The sequence below is a fragment of the Pongo pygmaeus genome, chromosome 22 (assembly GCF_028885625.2).
Source record: "Pongo pygmaeus isolate AG05252 chromosome 22, NHGRI_mPonPyg2-v2.0_pri, whole genome shotgun sequence".
Classification (NCBI taxonomy): Eukaryota; Metazoa; Chordata; class Mammalia; order Primates; family Hominidae; genus Pongo; species Pongo pygmaeus.
In genome coordinates, this window is record NC_072395.2 from 59,245,026 (window position 1) to 59,260,772 (window position 15,747).

The window sequence follows — 15,747 nt, forward strand, 5'->3', positions numbered from 1 at the left end:
GTGAGATGATTCTCACCAGCTTATCACATATACAGAAACAGAAAGTTTGCGAAGTCACAATTAAGCACAAAAGGGAGCTGCAGAATAACACACATGGGATGCCACTTACCACAGAAAACACACACAAAACCAAGCACGTTAGTCTCCCTGTAGATAGACTCATAAAAATGTCTAGAAAAATACACACCACACTAGTTAACTGGACTGCTCCTGAGTAACAGGAGAGGTGAAGATGTTCAGTTTTGTCTGTATCAATGAATTGTTTATAAAAGCAACCTATTTACATATTAGTTATGTCATAAAATATTTAAGGTTCAGCTGGGAAAATAAGCACATTGCAATAGGCAAAATATAACTGTAAAAACAAAAGGGGGGCTGGGCACGGTGGCTCATGCCTGATATCCGAGCACTTTGGGAGGTGGAGGTGGGAGGATCACTTGGGCCCAGAAGTTTAGGACCAGCCTGGGCCACATAGTGAAACTTCATCTCAAAAAAAAATAAATAATAAAATGATAATAAAATAAATAATAGTAATAAATAATAAAAACAAGGCCAGGCATGGTGGCTCACGCCTGTAATCCCAGCACTTTGGGAGGCCAAGGTGCATGGATCACTGAGGTCGGGAGTTCGAGACCAGCCTGGCCAACGTGGTGAAACCCCATCTCCACTAAAAATACAAAATTAGCCAGGCATGGTGGTGCACACACAATCCCAGCTACTTGGGAGGCTGAGGGAGGAGAATCGCTTGAACCGGAAAGGTAAAGGTTGAAGTGAGCCAAGACTGTGCCACTACACTACACCCTGGGCGACAGAGCGAGGTCCCGTCTCAAAAACAACAACAACAACAACAACAAAAATGAGAGCTGGTACAATGACTCAGGTCTGTAATCCCAACACTTTGGGAGGCTAAGGCAGGAGGACAGCTTGAGGCCAGGAGTTTGAGACCTGCCTGAGCAACATAGTAAGACCCCATCTATACAAATTTAAAATAAAAACTTTTTTTAATTAAAAAAATTAAAACTAAAAACAAATTAGGATTACCATATGACCCAGCAATTCCAATCCTAAGAATATACCCCAAAAAACTGAAAGCAGGGACTCAGATAAGTCATATGCCAATGAACATTATTCACAATAGCCAAAAAGTAGAAACAACCCGTGTCGGCCAATAGATGAATCAACAAAACGTGGTCGGTCCATCCACTCAATGTAGTATCATTCACTTTATAAATTTATACTTTATAAATTCCTATAGAACGTAATTTTGTCCATGAGAATACTCAGAAAAAACAGTGAAGATATAAAGCTATATAACATGAGCAGTCCACGTTCACTGCACCTATTTACATATTATGCATACATTTAGGCCGGGCGTGGTGGCTCACACCTGTAATCCCAGCACTTTGGGAGGCCGAGGCAGGCAGATCATGAGGTCAGGAGATGGAGACCATCCTGGCTAACACAGTGAAAGCCCGTCTCTACTAAAAATACAAAAAAATTAGCCAGGTGTGGTGGCGGGCGCCTGTAGTCCCAGCTACTCCAGAGGCTGAGGCAGGAGAATGGCGTGAACCCGGCAGGTGGAGCTTGCAGTGAGCCGAGATCATGCCACTGCACTCCAGCCTGGAAGACAGAGCAAGACTCCATCTCAAAAAAATAAATAAATAAAAAGAAAGTATTATGCATACATTTAAAGTCAGGATACAAACCCAGTGCTTCAAAGTAGTTATCTCTAGAGGATAGAATGACAAGGGGAATTTCACTTTTTCTTTTTTTTTTTTTTTTTTGAGACGGAGTCTGGCTCTGTCACCCAGACTGGAGTACAGTGGCACGAACTCGGCTCACCGCAACCGCCGCCTCCCGGATTCAAGCAATTCTCCTGCCTCAGCCTCCCGAGTAGCTGGGATTACAGGCGCGAGCCACCACACCCGGCTAATTTTTTGTATTTTTAGTAGAGATGGGGTTTCACCGTGTTAGCCAGGATGGTCTGGATCTCCTGACCTCATGATCCGCCCACCTCGGCCTCCCCAAGTGCTGGGATTACAAGCGTGAGCCACCATGCCAGGCCAATTTCACTTTTTCTGTATTGTTTGAACGTTTACAGTGATCATCTTCTATGACCAAATAAAACAAAAACAAAAACAAAAAACTCAACTTCCAAAAGTACTATGTGGTTAGAGCCTTTCGGAAGAATTTCTGAATTTCTAAAGCCTTTCAGAAGAATTTCACTTCATGGGAACAACGCTCCCAGCATTTCTAGAATACTATATTCTGTAGGGACCTAGAATACACTAAGTTATGAAATAAATAGTGCTATCCCAGCCTATGCTAATAAGATATTTGAGTACTTTCCTATATTATAGTAAGCAAACAACTGATGGACCAAAAAAAAAAAAAAAAAACAGGTTTTAAAGTGACAAGGTTCAAATCTAGGGTAACAAATGGCAAGATGGGAGTACTCACATGATCAAAGAAATGTACCACTGCAAGCTTTTTGCTGCGCCTGGTAAAGATGCGCTGCACTTTAGCAATTTTGCCGAAATGGTTCTCCAGAATGGTCCTGTCGTTGAGGTAGTCGGGGATGTTCTTGCACTGGATGGCTGTGACTTCAGAGGGAGACAAGCCCCCGAGACTGTCTGTGCTCTCACTTCTGTTACTCTGACGCGCCGGAGTTCCTCTTAGAGAATCTAGGGGTTCAGAGAATGGACACTTAAACCATCAGATGTTTCCAACAACAGGAGGCACCAACTGTGTCAAAGCAGAGGAAATTTTCACAGATGTAAGACCTGCTCCATATGACATGTTAGAATCCCTAATGTTTATGGGAGATTTATCTGAAAAATCAAGCTAACACCCAGAGAAACGTATTGAAAACCTGCCAGCAGGATTTACTCTATGTGCTACATTTTCAGAGCTCACCTTCTTTCTTCTCTCTACTTTCAGTTTCTTCTTCTTTATTCACACCTGGAATCCGGGAAGGTGCCAGGACAGACTGACTCCCTCCTGGGATAGTCATGTGGTCACTTTCTGCAGACTCAACAAAGCCAATTTCCTTTTTGGCCTCCTTGTTGCCCAGACGACCTACTTCCTTATTGCTTTTGAAAACATCCTGTATCGTCCGACCAAATAAAGTACCTCCCCGGGGTCGATTCAGGCGGACAGGTCGTTTGTCTGGAGGATGATCGCCCCGGGACAGAGGATCCGAATCTTCTGCTGTCTCGTGACCATGTCTCCTTGGGGAGCGATCCTGGTCCTCCTTCCTTTTCAGTCCTTTCATTAGGCTGGGAAGCGGTTCCACCTGGGAAACAGCTTCTTCACACCCCTGCCTGATACCTGCTTTGCTAGCCTGGAAAGGTTCGCCCAAAACCGCAGATGATACAGGGAAGCTACTGAAGCTATTATTAGAACTTCCAAATATTGATTTAGGTCCTCTCTTCTCTTCCTCTACATTTTGGTTTGACAAAGCAGGGGTAAAGGCAGATAATGAATTATTACTACTAACAGGTTTTGAAAAGGTAAAATTTGAATTGGTAGCTGAACTACTTGTTACTTGAGGAAAAGAGAAAGGGGCCAGGCCTCCAGGTGCACTACTAATTGGGTGGGAAAATGTGAAAAACCCAGAAGCAATTTGGCTCTGGGTTTTCTCTGGCTCAGATTCAGCCCCCGGTATTGGTTTGAACACCGCATTTTCCAGAGGTTTAAAGCTGAATTCTGTTTTCCCAAAACCAGAGTTCACTATTTCTCCAGCTTCTTGTCCAAAAGCAGAAGTGCTTGGGAAAGCCCCAACACTGGTGGGTGATTTAAAACTAAATCCCGGGTTTCCCAGCACAGATGAACTTGAAGGCCCAGAGGTAGCCACAAAGGTGGAAGTGTGCTCAAGTCCAGAAAAGGGTCCAACACTTGAGGTTTGGGTGAACCCTAATGTTTGCACTGAAGAGGAATGACTTACTCCAGAAGACGCTGGAAAGCTGGATACCTGTGGAAATCCCGAGCTCTTCCCAGATAAGGTACTGTTTTGTCCAAAAAGAGAAGGTTGACCAAATCGAAATGGCGGCTTAGATGGAAGTGTTCCTACATTACTAGAAGACGCTGAAAAAGCACTAGGCTGCTGCCCACTGAAAGGATTAGTTGGGTTCATCTTCTGCTCCAATTATTAGAAGGTAATTAAGTATTACGTGTACAAAATTAATCGGCTTCCTGAAACAGCCTGTAGCACTAGGGAGTTCCCCTTCGTCTTTAGAACAAGCTGAAAGACAAAAATTCAGATCATCATAGCTATGTTCTGCTACAAGACTAAGAAAAGAATTTTTGAACACTGTCATACTAAAAGGATAACTATTTCAAAGGCAGGCAAAGAGTTATTATTTTCTGAGAGCCAATAGGTTATTTTGTTGGAGGGTGGGGTAGAGAGTGGTACAAATAATTACTTTGTTGCAGAGATTTAAAGCGTTATCCTTTAAGATTAAAAAAAAAAAAAAGCCGAATCTTTTTACTGAGTAAATTCATGAAAAACCTCCATTGGCAGTAAGAAAACGAATGCTGTTCCACCTTACAACTTAGAGACGAATTTCTCCTGACTTCCTCCAATCTCTACAGCCGGAGAATTCAATGTAACGCTGTCAAAACCTTACCGTTTCGGGATCTCCTCTCACCTGGCTTCCCTCGGAGCGGTTGGAGCGCTAAGCACTTTCTCACATTCCTTTATCGCGCCCTGGCGACCACCCTCGAGCGGGCTGGAAGGGCGAGGGCGCTGCCACGAAGCTGAGGCCTCCCGGCGGGGACGGCGTGCCCGGGAAGCCTAATCTTCCACCCAGCACAGCCCGAAACGGCGGAGGTCGCGCGCCGGGCCCAGGCCGGCCTGGCCACTGTCCCGCCCCGGGCTCGCCAGGGGTCGCCGGCGCCGCAACGCTCCGCTAACGACGATGTGGAGGCCGGGCGCGCGGAGCTGCGTGGGGGAAGGAAACGGCGCCCCCGGCGCCGGCCCAGCCCCCACGCTCACCGCCTCGCCCCAGGACCCCGAGGCCGGCGCTGCCCTCTGGCCCCTCGGAAGGACTAGAGGCGCAAGCACAGGATGCTGCTGCGACACTCAGCGCTGCGCATCGCGGGCAGAAAACGCCGCGGACCGACTTCCGGTTCGCTCAGCACTACCGGGTTCCGCCCCGCCCGCTGCGATCCGGTTCCGCTCTCCCCAACCCGCTCGGCGACGGGGCTTCCGGTCGGGCGGGTCCGCCCGCTCTCGCGCCCTTTGCCGGGTCCGGACACCGGTACGTCCGGGCGGGTTTTTAGTCTCCCAAGCGAGAGCGTCGCCTTCACCCCCGTGGGTCTGCGGGCGCCCCAGACCCCAGAGGACCCGGCCCCCAACGCTTACCTGTCCCCTCTCCTGTCCCTCCCGCATTCCAGCCCCTTCCCTCCCCAGCCGTTGCCCCTCCCCGCACCCCGCCGCGTCCGCGCGCACCGCGCACCCGCCCCCTTTTCTCTGGGAACCGCTCTTTCCGCTCCGCCCGCCTGGAGTCCTTCTGGCCTGATATCGCGGCGTCTTTCCATAGCCCCTCGTTGTTGCATCCTCCTTGTGGTAAATGTAAATTCCCTTAAGATTTTCAGTCAGTTCCACCAAATAAAGTGATTTGATTGCGTGTGCATGTGTATTTTTACAGACTGTATTATCACTTGTACTGATTGGTCTTCTCTTTACTTTAACCCCAGGTTCCGTTGCAAACATTTTTAAAGGGCTGGTTATTCTTCGTGAAATGAGTTTGGTGATTAGAAATCTGCAGCGAGTCATCCCCATCAGGAGAGCACCACTTCGCAGTAAGATCGAGATTGTAAGGAGGATTTTAGGAGTGCAGAAATTTGACCTGGGGATCATCTGTGTTGACAACAAGAATATTCAGCACATTAATAGAATCTACAGAGATAGAAATGTCCCAACCGATGTGCTTTCTTTTCCATTTCATGAGGTAAAAAAAAAAAAAAAAGTGTTGCTCTTCTTGTCTAGCCCACCTTCCCAGAGTAAATTTCCTGTCGTTTTTTTTTTAATTGAGACGGAGTCTTGCTCTGTCACCCAGGCTTGAGTGCAGTGGTGCGATCTCGGCTCACTGCAACCTCCCTTCCTGGTTCAAGTGACTCTTTTGCCTCAGCTTCCCCAGTATGTGGGACTACAGATGCTGGTCACCACACCTGGCTAATTTTTTTTTTCAGTATTTTTAGTAGACGGGGGTTTTACCATGTTGGCCAGGCTGCTCCTGAACTCCTGATCTCAGGTGATCTGCCTGCCTCAGCTTCCCAAAGTGTTGGGATTACAGGCATGAGCCACAGCGCCTGGCCTAAATTTCCTGTATTAATTATATTGTAGGCTAGGCTCCGTGATTCCTATAAGTATATATATTACAGACATGATTTTTAACTTTAATTTTGAAAATTTTCAAATATACACAGAAGTAGAGAGAGCAGTATATTCAGCCTCCACTGATCAATGCCCGTCATCCAGAGTCCACAATTACACTGGTAAGCCAGCAGGAAAAAGAAAGGTGATAGCCGAACGCGAGGGCTCATACCTGTAATCCCAGCACTTTGGGAGCCCGAGGCGGGTGGTTCACCTGAGGTCAGGAGTTCGAGATCAGCCTGGCCAACATGGTGAAACCCTGCCTCTACTAAAAACACAAAAAATTAGCTGGGTGTGGTGGTGTGGGCGGTGGGGGGCACCTATAATCCTAGCTACCTGGGAGGCTGAGGCAGGAGAATCGCTTGAACCCCAGAGATGGAGGTTGCAGTGAGCCGAGATCACACCATTGCACTCCAGCCTGGGCAAGAAGAGCAAAACTCTGTCTCAGGAAAAAAAAAAGAAAAGAAAAACGTGACTAGCATCCACCCCCTTCCCCTCCTAATGCTCTCAGTGAATTAGAAGAGAGAAGCAAAGTGCTTCTGCAATATTTTTGCAATTTTAAGTGGGATTCGTTAATGAATATGTGCACATTGGAAAAATTAAAACAACACTGAAAATAGACTGGGGTAAATATTTCCAACAAACTCGATGTAATAGCAGTCAGGTTATTATCTACATTCTGTACATGACTTCATTCAAGGCTTCCCACATTGTAGCAGCAGGAATTGGAGCAATCCTTTGGGAACGCAACTTGGCAAATCTACTCCAAGAGCATTTCAAACACATGTATCCTTTAGTCCTGTAGTGACACACCCAAGACAATAAACCAAAAGACAGAAGAGGCCGGGCGCAGCAGCTCACGCCTGTAATCCCAGCACTTTGGAAGGCCGAGGTAGGTGGATCACGATGTCAGGAGTTCAAGACCATCCTGGCCAACATGGTGAAACCCCGTCTCTACTAAAAATACAAAAAAAGTTAGCTGGGCGTGGTGGCATTTGCCTGTAATCCCAGCTACTCGGGAGGCTGAGGCAGGAAAATCTCTTGAACCAGGGAGTCGGAGGTTGCAGTGAGCTGAGATTGCACCACTGCACTCCAGCCTGGCAACAGAGCGAGACTCCGTCTCAAAAAGAAAAAAAAAAAAAAAGAAGAAAATAAAATGCTGAATCATGTAAAAATGTATTAAAATGTTAATTTATTGGCTGGGCCTATAATCCCAGCACTTTGGGAAGCTAGGGTGGGAGGATCGCTTGAGCCCAGGAGTTCAAGACCAGTCTGGGCAACATAGTCAAACCTTGTTTCTACAAAAAATAAAAACAACAATTAGCCGGGCATGGTGGTGTGCAAACCTGTAGTCCCAGCTACTCAGGAGACTAAGGTGAGAGGATCGCCTGAGCTCAAGAAACTGAGGCTGCAGTGAGCCAAGATTGCACCTCTGCACTCCACCCTGGGCCACAGAGTGACACCCTGTTTCAAAAAAAAAGTTAGCATTTTCTGTAATAGGAAAATAAAAGGAGCATCCCAAATATCCAGCCATAGGTGACTGGCTTAGTGTGAACAGTCCTTAACTAAGTGTACTGGTCTTTATAGTCTTTATGTGGAAAATGTGAAAGACTCTTTAGGACAAAATATCAAGTGGAAAGAACAGGAATATACAGTCGTGTCCATGTGATGATTTAACTCTGTAGAAGTTGTGGATCTGTGTGATTCTGCATTAGGGATGAAAGAAATGAAAAGCCATTTGACAAGGTGATATCAACCTAAAGAATAAACAGGCTTTTAAAGAAAAGGATGTTTATTTGGGATAAAGGATGTTTATTTAGGATAGAGCATTGCAGTGAAAATACACATGCCACATGCCATAGTAGACTGTGTGCATATTCAGGGAGGTAAAGGAAGGCAAAGGTGTTTTTTTGTTTTGTTTTGTTTTTTGAGATGGAGGCTTGCTCTGTCACCCAGGCTGGAGTGCAGTGGCACAATCTCGGCCCACTGCAACCTCCACCTCTCAGGTTCAAGCGATTCTCCTGCTTCAGCCTCCCAAGTAGCTGGGATTACAGGCGCCCACCACCACATCTGGCTAATTTTTTTTTTTTTTTTTTTTTTTTTGTATTTTTAGTAAAGTCAAGGTTTCACTGTGTTGGCCAAGCTGGTCTAGAACTCCTGACCTCAGGTGATCTACCCGCCTCTGCCTTCCAAAGTGCTGGGATTACAGGCGTGAGCCAGAGCCCCGCCTGGCAAAGGTTTTTAAAGGAAAACAACGTAATTGTTTTGAGATAATGATCCTTGGTTACAAAGATCAATAACAAGGTTAAATTGGTTACAAAGATCAATAACAAGGTTAAATTGGTTACAAAGATCAATAACAAGGTTAAATTGGTTACAAAGATCAATAACAAGGTTAAATTGGTTACAAAGATCAATAACAAGGTTAATGTCCGTCCAAGGTTAGACAGGCAGTTGCTGGGCAGATTATCCTTGCAGAATTTTCTGTGTGCGTGTAAGGTTGTCATAGCCTTTGTGCAAGGTTGCAGTTTTCTGTGTGTGTAAGGTTGTCAGAGCCTTTGTGCAAGGTTGCAGTTTTGTGTGTGTTTAAGGTTGTCAGAGCCTTTGTGCAAGGTTGCAGTTTTGTGTGTGTTTAGGGTTGTCATAGCCTTTGTGCAAGGTCGCAGTTTTGTGTGTGTGTAAGGTTGTCATAGCCTTTGTTGCAGTTTTTGCCGTCTTTAGTGACAGTTTTTGTTATCAGGCATGAAAGTATGAGAATCTTCTCTTCGTAGCTTTCCCCAGCTCTATTTGTCAGGTTTTTTAATTTGTTTGTATAACCCTAATGGCTCCATTTTTATTCTGACAACTTCCTTTTTTTTTTGAGATGGAGTCTTGCTCTGTCAGCCAGGCTGAAGTGCAATGGCGCAGTCTAGGGGCTCACTGCAACCTCCGCCTCCCGGGTTCAAGCGATTCTCCTGCCTCAGCCTCCCGAGTAGCTGGGGTTACAGGCATGTGCCATCACAACTGGCTAATTTTTGTATTTTTAGTAGAGACGGGGTTTCACTATGTTGGTCAGGCTGGTGTCAAACCCCTGACCTCTTGATCTGCCCGCCTCGGCCTCCCAAAGTGCTGGGATTACAGGTGTGAGCCACCACGCCTGGCTATTCTGACAATTTTCACAATGGAAACAATTTAGGGCACTTGTGTACAGTTGGCTGGGCAACCCACCCGCCACAGGCCCAGCTGCTACTCTGGCCTTAGACATGCAGCTTAAGAGTGATTTGGGTGGCTGGCGCAGTGGCTCATGCCTGTAATCCCAGCACTCTGGGAGGCCGAGGCAGACAGATCACCTGAGGTCAGGAGTTCGAGACCAGCCTGACCCATATGATGAAACCCCATCTCTACTAAAAAATACAAAAATTAGGCCAGGCGCAGTGGCTCACGCCTGTAATCCCAGCACTTTGGGAGGCCAAGGCAGGTGGATCACCTGAGGTTGGGAGTTTGAGACCAGCCTGACCAACATGGAGAAACCCAGTCTCTACTAAAAATACAAAATTAGCCGGGCATGCTGGTGCGTGCTTGTAGTCCCAGCTACTCAGGAGGCTGAGGCAGGAGAATCGCTTGAACCCGGGAGGCGGACACTCCAGCCTGGGCAACAAGAGCGAAACTCTGTCTCAAAAAAAAAAAAAAAGAAAAAAGAAATACAAAAATTAGCTGGGCATGGTGGCATGCACCTGTAATCCCAGCTACTCAGGAGGCTGAGACAGGAGAATCACTTGAACCCGGGAGGCAGAGGTTGTAGTGAGCCGAGACCGCGCCATTCCACTGCAGCCTGGGCAACAAGAGTGAAGCTCCGTTGCAAAAAAAAAAGTGATTTGGTCAGAGATCAAGTGCTTATTTGCCTTGGGAATAACCAGGATGAAAACTGTCAACCTGTGGTTGGGTTACGATTCCTGTTCTCTAAGTCTGCATTTCCTCATTTTTTAGCATCTGAAAGCAGGTGAATTTCCCCAGCCTGATTTTCCAGATGACTACAATTTGGGAGACATTTTCCTAGGAGTGGAGTATATCTTCCATCAGTGTCAAGAAAATGAAGATTACAATGATGTCCTGACTGTAAGCGGGGATGCTGAAATCATATAACCTGGCTCATGGAACATGGGCCTTGCAAAGGGGTCAAGATCATAACCCTGCATCCATGTGTGTCCGTGGGTGCCGTAAGGGCTACTGGGGAAGAACCTGTAAGCAGGGTGTGAGGAGCACCCAGGCTGGGTAGGGACTGCATGCCTCATGCCACAGTTGAAGGAGGGAGAGAACATGCTGTGAAAACACAGAAGCTCCCAGAGAAGCCTTCTCAGCTTTTATCTCTGGAGTAGAGCAGACTATGTTGAGCTAACACAGACCTGCTGGATCAGCTTCTTTCTGAGCTGCCAGAAGTACAGAAGTTGGAGCCTCCACCACCTTCCAGATGTGTTTCTCCTCAGTGTAATCCGCCTATGGGTTCTTCCTGCCCACTGCACAGACAAAACCAATTCGCTGCGACTGTGGTATTGCAGTAGAGAAAGAGTTTAACACAGAGCTAGCCAAGCAGAAAGACTGGAGTTATTATTCAAATCAATCTCCCAGAGAACTCAGAGGCTAGGGTTTTTGAGGGCAATTTGGCAGGCAGGGGCTAGGGAATGCGTGCTGCTGATTGGTTGCAGATGGACCATGGGGTGTAAATGATTTTTGTCCCCTGAGTCCACCTCTGGGTGGAGCCACAGGATCAGCTGAGTCATGAGTCTCAGGTCCAGGTGGAGTCTGTAGGTTGCCAGAACTCAAAAGTCTGAAAAACATCCCGAAAGACCATTCTTAGGTTCTACTATTGACGTTATCTTATTGGGGAGCAATTGGGGCAGTCACAAATTTCATTGACCTCTGGCTGCACGAGTCCTGAGCAGCAAGGAATTACAGCAAGGCAAGCTGGGGAAGCAAGGCCTGCTGGCTGGTTCTCCTCAGGACACCTACATCTGAGCAGAATTCAGGCCCCTCCCATCATCCTAATCTTGTAGCCCTTCACAAGCTTTACAGAGGTGGTTTCGGTCCTGAGCAAGGAGGGGATTCGTTTTAGGGAGGGATGATTACTATTCTTGATTTAAAGTTAAACTCTAGATTAAATTCCTCCCGTGGTTAGCTTGGCCTGTGCCCAGGACTGAGTGGGGACAGCCAGCCTGTGAGGCTAGAATTGAGGTGGAGTCAGCCACGCAAGTTAAACTCTAGATTAAATTCCTCCCGTGGTTAGCTTGACCTGTGCCCAGGACTGAGATGGAGTCAGCCATGCCAGACTTCTCTCACTGTCATCATCTGTGCACAGGTGGTTTCAGCAGCTTGATGCCAAAAAAAAAAAAAAAAAAGTATTCTGAAAAGCCGTGTATGAGTGAATCATACTTAACTTGGCCTCCTTTGGCTGAACAGCCATGCCCTGAATTGTCCTTTTGGATCCAAGTGCATCCGTGTGGCTTGAGGCAGAGCTTCCCAGCCAGACCCAGTGTGAAAGGGTGGGACGGCCACACAGGAACCTGGGCCCCAAGTCCCTCCAGACCTGGGTGGGACTTGCCCACCATGCACACCCTGCTGGGGAAGAGGGAGTTTCTGAGAGTGACAGGAAGTGGCCCATCCTGAGATTCAGCCCTGGGATCTCTGTGGCCAGCAACTGTCGGGGGGATGTGGACATCTGCTTCCATTTTCCCCAAACCTCCTAAGATTCTGTTCCCTGGTCTGCCCTTGGCATTTCTTCCTCGGGCCCAGAGCCCTCTCCATGGGGCTCCCTATTACCCTGAGGGGAGGGCCAGCCCACCACCCCAGGACCCCATCCTCATAGCCACAGGCCAGACCAGCTCTGCTCAGGGCTGGCTCTCAGCTGCACTCTCCATCTACCCCGCCTTGTCCCCCATGTCTCCAGGCACCTCACGCCAGCCCCGAGGATACCCACCTCCCAGACCTCCCTCTACCCAAACCCCAGGGGAGTGCTACCCCTATGGCCCATGTGACTCCATAAGCCCCCTTGGTGCTGTGCCTGCTCAGGGTCCACAGGCCTTCCGTCCTCCTCCTCCTCCTCTTCCTGACTCACCAGCAGCTGCACCTCCCTCCGCCTCTGCCTTCATACCTCTCCTCCACTCCCTGTGCTGCCTGTGCACCAAAGCTCTACCCAGAGTGTTCGGTAAAATCAGGGGGCACTGGAGGCCCCATCCTCTGACTGGGGGCTGGGCCTGGGGTGTGGGCTGTGCGCTTGCCTCATGCCTCTTAGGGCAGGGAGGCCACCCCTGGCTGGTGCCCCACTGCCCCCCCACCCTGTGGCACCCACCCCTCCTCACTTCTTCATATTCCACCCCCCCTTGCCCATTGCTCCTGCGGCTGGACAGTTCCATCCTGGGGGCCCCTCCCCAGCACAGTGCTGGCCCAGACAGTAATCCACATTAACTAAAGAGTCTGAAAGGGGCTTGCTTGCTTTCCATTTTAGATGGAAGGGAACTGAAGCTGAGTGCCTGTAATTCCTGCCCAGGGGTCTCACAGCAACTCTGGGGTCCTGCAGCCACATACCAAGAGCAGCCTATGGCCCTGGGGTGTCCCTGAAGGGGCAGGTTCCCGAGGGGTCATCCTCTGAGCCGGTTTAAAATTATTCTGACAGGTGACGGCCACCCACGGACTCTGTCACTTGCTGGGCTTCACACACAGCACAGAGGCAGAGTGGCAGCAGGTAAGGAGCCCATCCATCCCACTACCGAGGGGGTGCGTGGGGGAAGGAGGCTCCCCCAGACCCCTGCCATCCCCCACCCTCCATCCTGACCGCCCCCACAGGAACTGGACGTCAGACCTGCCCTTGTAAAAATGACACAGATGTTTGCTTTCAACACCGGGCTCCCCAAATACTTCCAGCTGAATGTGTTCACTAAGGAAAGCGGTCTGAGTGCAGAGGCCGAGAGCCACAGCTGAGGCTAGCAAGTGGCGTTTGGTCAAAAAGGTCCCATCAGCTAGAGACTAGGCCAGACCCAGGGCGGAGGCAGGAGCTCTGCATGAAGTGAGTTCCAGGTTGGTTTCCTCCAGGCCCACCAGCTCCCTCTACGGAGGCCCACGTGGGCTCCGGTCCACATGGTTAACACGCACACAATCCTGTGTTGGCGAGCAAACTGCTTCTCTGAAAGTCATGAAAAACCTTTTTCATTAAAAAAAGAAAAAGTCTGGCCGGGCGCAGTGGCTCACGCCTGTAATCCCAACACTTTGGGAGGCCGAGGTGGGCGGATCAACTGAGGTTGGGAGTTCGCGATCAGCCTGACCAACATGGAGAAACCCTGTCTCTACTAAAAATACAAAATTAGCTGGGCCTGATGGTTCATGCCCTGTAATCCCAGCTACTCAGGAGGCTGAGGTAGGAGAATTGTTTGAACCCAGGAGGCGGAGGTTGTGGTTAGCTGAGAGATCGCGTCATTGCACTCCAGCCTGGGCAACAAGAGTGAAAGTCCGTCTCAAAAAGAAAAAGAAAAAGTTGGCCAGGCGCAGTGGCACACGCCTGTAATCCCAGCACTTTGGGAGGCCGAGGAGGGTGGATCACTTGAGGTCAGGAGTTCAACACCAGTCTGGCCAACATGGTGAAACCCCGTCTCTACTAAAAATACAAAAATTAGCCGGGCATGGTCGTGGGCTCCTGTAATCCCAGCTACAAGGGAGGCTGAGGCAGGAGAATCGCTTGAACCCAGGAGGCGGCGGTTGCAGCAAGCCCTCCTCCCCTCCCCCTCCCGCACCCTCCTCCCCTCCTCCTCCCTCCCCTCCCCCCTCCCGTGTCCCCCTTCCTTCCTCCCCCTCCCCTCCGAGGCCCCGCTTATTCTCCCAGCCTGTGGCGGTTCGTGCACTCGCTGAGCTCAGGTTCTGGTGAAGCTGCCAGGAGCCGGGTCCCGCCCTTTCGGCCTGAGCTAAAGCCGCGCAGGCGGCCGAGTTCCCCCAAACCCTGTGGGAGGGGCGTCCCGAGGAGGCGACCCCTGAGAGTGGGGCGCGGACACCTTCCCTGGGGAGGGCCAGCGCGCTTCCTTCCTTCCAGATGTTCCAGAAGGAGAAGGCGGTGCTGGACGAGCTGGGCCGACGCACGGGGACCCGGCTGCAGCCCCTGACCCGGGGCCTCTTCGGAGGGAGCTGAGGGCCGCGTTCCTTCTGAAAGCGGGACGGGGGAGGGGTGGAGGCTGCGGGGAGCCGGGGTCGCACACAAATAAATAACGAATGAATGTACAACGGGAACCTCCTCTCATTTCCTTCGCGGCACATCGGGTATTTTTCATTATTGTAAATGAAACGGTTCTGAGCCGTGGCATCGAGAGGGCGTCTGGAGTTCAGGGAACGCGTGGCCCCCGCCCGGGAGCACCGCGCAGCGCTCGCCTCTTGCCCTTCTGGGGGGTCCCTGCCCGGAGCCTGCGCCCCCGGAGAGGAAGGGGCTCGAGGGGCTTGGGTGCCGCAGCCCGTCCTTCCGTAGAAAAGGCTTGTGTCAGTATTTCCTGCTTTACCTCCTGAGTATTCGAATATTCGAGTAAACCCTGGAGTTTCAGCGCCAGCGCACGCCTCTTCATCAGGGCAGCGCGTCGCGAGCGCTGGTTTCCTGGGGCCTCCCGAACCGGCCTCCCGGCCCCGGACACCGCTCTAGCCAGGGCCACGGCCAGGCCTCCGAGCAGCACCCCAGAGACCTTCGTGAGTTCTAAAGCCTGGGGCTACTACAATTCTGATCATCTGTTTGTCCTATGAAATGATTTAGGGACATGAAAATGCCTTCCCACTGGACTTGCGTCCTGTCTTAGCCTGGACTTGTCCCCTTGGGAACACGAGCCAGGCCCCTCTGTTCCTGAAGTCGCTGCACCACTGCGCCCTTCGATGGAGAGCGTTCTGTTTACTGTGAAACTTAATGTCGAAACAGTACTCGTGAAAACAGAAAATGGAGTCAGCTTTAATCCAAGCTTTTTTTTTTTTTTTTTTTTTTGAGACAGTCTCGCTCTGTCGCCCAGGCCTGAGTGCAGGGGCGCGATCTCAGCTCACTGCAGGCACCGCCCCCCGGGGTTCACGCCATTCTCCTGCCTCCGCCTTCCGAGTAGCTGGGACTACAGGCGCCCTCCACCTCGCCCGGCTAATTTTTTGTATTTTTAGTAGAGACGGGGTTTCACCGTGTTAGCCAAGATGGTCTCGATCTCCTGACCTCGTGATCCGCCCGCCTCGGCCTCCCAAAGTGCTGAGATTACAGGCGTGAGCCACCGCGCCTGGCCAATCCAAGCTTTAACAAGAGCACACAGTCGGGAATCACATTCAAGAGCCCTTAAAAGAGACTGAGGGGCCTGGAGACCTGCCAGCCGTGGGTGGGATTTTGGAGGTTCTTGTTT

The 15,747-nt window shown here is 49.9% G+C and overlaps 2 protein-coding genes across 11 annotated transcripts in view; one reads left to right on the top strand and one right to left on the bottom strand.

Moving 5' to 3' along the window:
- Positions 1–4,996, bottom strand: part of MCM3AP (minichromosome maintenance complex component 3 associated protein) — a 50,421-nt gene extending 45,425 nt beyond the window's left edge. The window contains exons 1-3 of one of the 2 annotated variants that reach the window (XM_054468377.2): positions 4,650–4,996; positions 2,917–4,243; positions 2,461–2,684 (exon numbers count right to left, since the gene is read on the bottom strand). In XM_054468377.2, coding sequence (XP_054324352.1) covers positions 2,461–2,684; positions 2,917–4,135 — 1,443 coding nt within the window. In that variant the 5' untranslated portion in view covers positions 4,136–4,243; positions 4,650–4,996. Of the gene's footprint in view, positions 1–2,460; positions 2,685–2,916; positions 4,244–4,628 lie in introns of both variants that reach the window. The other variant, XM_054468378.2, reaches the window with a different exon arrangement.
- A 72-nt stretch (positions 4,997–5,068) lies between these two features.
- YBEY (ybeY metalloendoribonuclease) lies at positions 5,069–14,614 on the top strand. 9 transcript variants are annotated; one of them, XR_010125303.1, is made up of 6 exons: positions 5,069–5,261; positions 5,701–5,819; positions 10,346–10,474; positions 13,026–13,094; positions 13,196–13,426; positions 14,430–14,614. XR_010125303.1 is itself a non-coding variant. In XM_054468383.2 (5 exons), exons 1-5 carry the CDS (start codon positions 5,069–5,071, stop codon positions 14,523–14,525), a joined length of 741 nt encoding a protein of 246 aa, XP_054324358.1. In that variant the 3' UTR covers positions 14,526–14,614. The 9 variants fall into 9 exon arrangements, 7 of the variants coding, with proteins under 7 accessions (XP_054324358.1, XP_054324361.1, XP_054324360.2 ...); XR_010125302.1 differs by lacking the exon at positions 10,346–10,474 and having other exon boundaries at positions 5,701–5,954; XM_054468383.2 differs by lacking the exon at positions 13,196–13,426 and having other exon boundaries at positions 5,701–5,954.
- The last annotated feature ends 1,133 nt before the right edge of the window (positions 14,615–15,747 follow it).

What these genes read in the sequence shown, in the direction of transcription:
- YBEY (XM_054468383.2), top strand. Translation starts at nt 5,069, where the DNA reads ATGCTGCTGCGACACTCAGCGCTGCGCATCGCGGGCAGAAAACGCCGC. An exon ending in TTTCTTTTCCATTTCATGAG is followed by an intron (nt 5,955 to 10,345) that starts GTAAAAAAAAAA and finishes CTCATTTTTTAG; the next exon opens with CATCTGAAAGCAGGTGAATT. An exon ending in CAGAGGCAGAGTGGCAGCAG is followed by an intron (nt 13,095 to 14,429) that starts GTAAGGAGCCCA and finishes CCTTCCTTCCAG; the next exon opens with ATGTTCCAGAAGGAGAAGGC.